Raw genomic sequence first — 5,000 nt, 5'->3', positions numbered from 1 at the left:
GGTTACTATCACTTCCCACAATCTCTATACATTGTATCAACTCGATTCTCAATCAAATGTCTTATTCGTAATGATTACTGATTACCATTTACGAATGGACATAAGGAATGCATAATAACCGTTATATTACCGTATTAGGAACATGAATGCCATCAGAAGATACAGATACACTGCATGTCATCATGAGTGGTATTTGTGGTGTGTGAAAAGTGCATGATTTTCACACGTTTTGAGCTCCTCTGAAGATGAGGAATCACGGAAAAAACGTGGATATTATGGTGAAATAAACTCCTGATTGTGAGATCTGTTGATGGGTGTGGTTGAAATGAAGAGAATTAAACAAAATTCAAATTGAGTTTGACTAACTGCTTGTTCTCTCTTTCTTGTCTTATGTGAATTATTAACCTTTTATTTGAGTGCGAATTTTGTTAGTCCGATTGAGATACATTTGCATAAGGTTTAAATATCCCACGCCCCAGGTGTGCACATCAGTTAATGTTACTGACCAATATCATACAATTATATAATTAAATAATGTACTCCCGAGATCAACTATTGTGTTGTATGGCACTAAATTTCTTGGTATGATTTTGCTCTATTTCTTTTCACTACTGACAATGATATGTAACAAGTAAAATGGACGAACGAATTAGTCTCGAGAGATCAAGTGATTGGAGTTTATCCAGCCATAGACAGTAAAAAAAGTGACAAGTATATTGTCACAGAAATAAATAGTTAATAATAAGGGTAAAATAAATATTCAACAGCTTATGATACATAAGTGTACAAGAAAACTTGATGTAGATGTCATTGTTGTTCATTATATATTTATAAATAAAAAATCTTTAATTGTCTTCTTGTACATGAATAAAGATACCATAATCTACAAGCATGCCCAAGAACAGCCCGATTCATACATTGTCGTCTGTGACAAAGGAGTAAGGAGTTCTTTAGAGACCAGAACCCTCATTCCCGCTGGCAAAAAACCTTCCTTCTGTCGACACCGGTTTCGAACGTCACACTCCATTAAATGTTTTGAAAATGCCATGTTTTTATTAATTACATTTAAAAGAATTTATGAGTTTCCTTAATATAAATTTTCGTACTATTGTTGTAAACACAACATGAATCTGTTTGAGATACTTTCCGCATTTTATTCGTCATGGAACACTTTAGGAGGCCTGAATACGCCCAAGGTTAAAGCATAAATTATATAATAAAAAAATGACTATTGTAGCCTGTGCGTGACATACCGAAATCTGTTAATAAAAACATAGACATACGAAAGATGAGCTTGAGCCTCATTCTTCTAAGCAATGGACCCACTGATATGAAGAACTTTAAAATTAAAGTTTACACACTATAATGTCATCTATCATAGTAGTGTAGATTTTCAATATCAATGTTTTGTTGCTAGAGCATGACGATCTTGTGAAAACGTTCATCATGTTTTCTCATATCACCGAACTGTGAGAGATATTTCTTAGGATCACATAGTCATAAACGTAGAATATTTTATATTATATCATACACACACACACACATACACGTAAATACAATAGTGTCTGCAATGATATCCTCATTGACATCATCATCGTAATTGAATAATGCATCATACACTGCAGCATCAAATTTGAACATATTTTCTTCCAGCTTCAAATAAAGTTTATATGTGACTCCGCCCCCACAGGTATGGGCGGAGTCATAGGAAAGTATAGCACGATACTTTTTGTCGGCGGAAATGAGGGCTTTATAATGCCATAGAGAAATATATTAGAAATGAATGTACACAAATATAAATGATTTGACTGCATTCAAATTTATGTTTGAACATAAATAACAGAACTGAAGTGTGTTGTTTTCTGCTTGTGTTTTCTTTAAAGAATCTAATACAGTTGATCATTATCTCAGTTCACACTAGCTTTACAAAAAGAAAATAAAAAAAAGGACAAAACAATAATAGAAAAAGCCTGTATCGGTAAAAGGTTGTCCTTGAGTATACACTCCTTTCAACTATGTCAATACACAACACTGTTCTGAACCGAGTCACCAGAGAACACTCATATGAACTCTTTCAAACATTACGTTTGTCAGTTTTCTAAAACGAAATATGCTGTTCGCGATTATGTCTTGAGGTCAACTGATATAAGAGATGATCTATAAGACAGGTGATGATAATATTCAATGATAATTCTTACAATGCAACATGAGGTGATATAGCTAATAGAATCAAAGTATGTAACTGATAATTACTACCAGTAGCTCTCTTATGCATAATACTGGAATCATTATATTTAAGTTAAGGAGCAAAATAGAAACCACAAGAGAGAGATCTTGTTATGAACTACACGTACCGAATTAATATATTTTCTGAAGTAGATATGTATCAAGCAGATACACCAAAAGAACCGGATATTGGAAAACAAATGACTTTTTAAACAGTACGTGTATATCACCTTTCTTTATATAACCTAAGACAATAAAAACAGAAAAAAGAGAAACTGCATGGCAGCCTATCCCGACAAAGTTTCCAAACAGTATTTTTAAACATCCACAAAGGGTAGTTCGTATACATACAAACAAAGTCATTTTCTAAACCTTTAGATTCCAACGCCTTTTGGGTCAGAGACAGGGTTGATGCACAGACAGTCTCACATCACAGGAATACTGGGACAGGCATAATGCATAATCATAGGATCTCTGTAAGGTCTGGTTAAGATGCCCAAATTTCAGGAGAAAATCGTCTCGTAATATAGCATTACTAACGACTAATACAGCAAAACTTTACTAAGCACAACAACAACAACAAAATACATGGAACTTGATAAAAAAGACAAGTTCATAGATGAATCACACAGCATAATAATAAAAAATTGGGCAACGCAACCACTGAATGCCTACTATTGCCATTTTGTACATTACTCTATTACAGGATTAATTATATGCCCTTCTTGATCCCCTTTGCGCCTTCTTATCGGTGTTCTTTTTCGTCGCCTTCTTCGGACTTTCTTCCGTTGCCTTCTTCGTAACTTTATCGTCCGCTCGTGTGTTTCCTCCTTCTGAATACTGTTCCATGTATTTCTCCGCCTCTCTGTTGACAAGGGATGGATAATGTTAAAAATGAGTTCATGCATATTAGATATCAGACAAAACCCCATCTGGGCATATTTGGGAAAACAAAAACCAATAACCAAAAAAGCAGCGTCCAGACAATAGTTTACACTCAAAATGTTGATGGATCAACTGTTATCGACGAACATCACTATTACTTTGTTTGGAGTTTTATAATACTAGTAGCAATACGAATACCAGTAATAATAATGATTATAATAACACTAACGTCGGTTGACTTAATTTCATCATTATGTTGGACTAGGCAATTCTAACCGTATGCGGAAAATCGCCCTATAGTAGTGAGCGTCTAGGATATTATAGGCTTGCAGGAGGCCCCCACTTGAGCATATATAATACCCGAGGTGATTTCTACGTCATTTTCGAAGAAAGAGGTGCGTCTTATATACCACCAAATACATATATATAAATTTTCTTATATAATCACATGGCAACTGTTTACCTAGAATTGTTTAATTAGCTTAATTGCATCAGTAGTCTGAATTCGTAACAACAACCTTTGCCGTGAAGTAATGGTCCAGCATGGATGCAGACTTGGCTAAAAATATATCACAAAGGCACATGCAAGAACAAACACACCGACAAAAAAACTCACAGCCATTTCGTCTGCCCAGGATTGGTGAAGAAAGAATGAGGACACAATTCTTGATACTCGAAACAGTCTCCAGTCGACCTGCCGGTTCTCTCCGCTCTCGTATACTCATTCAGCCTCTTCTCGGCGTGAGGAGATCGGCTGGCGCTGGAAGATGAGATAATTAATTATTTATCTGATTCTTCAATGAGTTATTAACAGAAGTAGTAAATAAACACAAGAACAGACTGTGGGCTATATATACATAAACTAGGTTAAGTTAAAACAGTGGATTATGGGAAAATGTTTCCTCTCAGAACTTGTAGGTTTGTCATGTTTTATCAGTTTTGATATGTCTAAAACTATGTAAACAAACTATTTTTTCCAGCTATTTGCTCTTACTCTGTGTGAGAAATCTCAATAAGTAATATTATTGACAAGTCCATGAAAGTGTTAACAACAACAGCAATGACATTTATAATCATACTGTTACAACTATGACATTGGCATATATGGTGATAATGATAAAGCTGATGATAACGGCGGTACTGCTGAAGATACGATAATAAATGTAAATGTTCATACTACGAATAAAAACAAAAAAACTGCCACAGCATATAATATTATGCCATTACACAAGTTAGCCTTTCAATTTTACCTGAAGAAAAGTTCGAGGACTTCACCAAAGAAACCGTGATTATCGAGGGGGAACTGGAACATTTCGCAGATGGCCCTCAGGAGGCATCCCTTTCCATTCAAGCCCATGTTGAACAGAGTGTCTTCTACCACCTGGTACATCATCTCTCTGTTGAGGAAATGCAAAATTTAAGTATCTAGCTTTGATTTTAGTTCAAGGTTGTAATTTAACACAAGTCGCGTCGTAAAATGCGTATATTTGTAGGCGGAAAAAATAAAACAAAAATCAAAAGCAAACGCATACTAAATCTTATATAATACCTCGTGCTATTCCTTACATAAACAGTCTAAAAAATCGTCTCATTTGTTTCTCTGTTTTTTTTTGTCTTTATCATACTTTCATTAAATTATATACCAAACAGCCACACAAACACACCAACGCGAAATGTGTCTGAAGTTTCAATTTGTCTTGTCTGTGCTGACACCGTGTCTCTTTAATGTCCCGTGTTTTCTCCAAGCACTGGATCGTCTTACCTGTCTCCTCCCGCATAGTTGACGCCAGGGAAGGAACTGAAGGTGTCTCTCTTCTTCCTAAATAATCCGAAGTCCGGCCAAATACCCCAAGGATTCTCTTCGGAGGTCAAACCCAGGTCATCAAATC

General features: G+C 35.3%; 1 protein-coding gene across 2 annotated transcripts in view; it reads right to left on the bottom strand.

Moving 5' to 3' along the window:
- LOC125036112 overlaps positions 1 to 5,000 on the bottom strand; it is a 145,760-nt gene that overhangs the window by 159 nt on the left and 140,601 nt on the right. For both annotated transcript variants that reach the window (XM_047628538.1, XM_047628529.1), the window contains 4 exons: positions 4,874 to 5,000; positions 4,362 to 4,508; positions 3,728 to 3,871; positions 1 to 3,091 (listed from right to left, as the gene is read on the bottom strand). The exon at positions 1 to 3,091 is cut by the window's left edge and continues 159 nt beyond it; the exon at positions 4,874 to 5,000 is cut by the window's right edge and continues 3 nt beyond it. In XM_047628538.1, coding sequence (XP_047484494.1) covers positions 2,935 to 3,091; positions 3,728 to 3,871; positions 4,362 to 4,508; positions 4,874 to 5,000 — 575 coding nt within the window. In that variant the 3' untranslated portion in view covers positions 1 to 2,934. The remainder of the gene's footprint in view (positions 3,092 to 3,727; positions 3,872 to 4,361; positions 4,509 to 4,873) is intronic.

This window comes from Penaeus chinensis, chromosome 2 (assembly GCF_019202785.1).
Source record: "Penaeus chinensis breed Huanghai No. 1 chromosome 2, ASM1920278v2, whole genome shotgun sequence".
Taxonomy (NCBI): Eukaryota; Metazoa; Arthropoda; class Malacostraca; order Decapoda; family Penaeidae; genus Penaeus; species Penaeus chinensis.
Note: the sequence above shows the minus strand (reverse complement) of the source record. Positions and strands in the feature narration are given on the sequence as shown.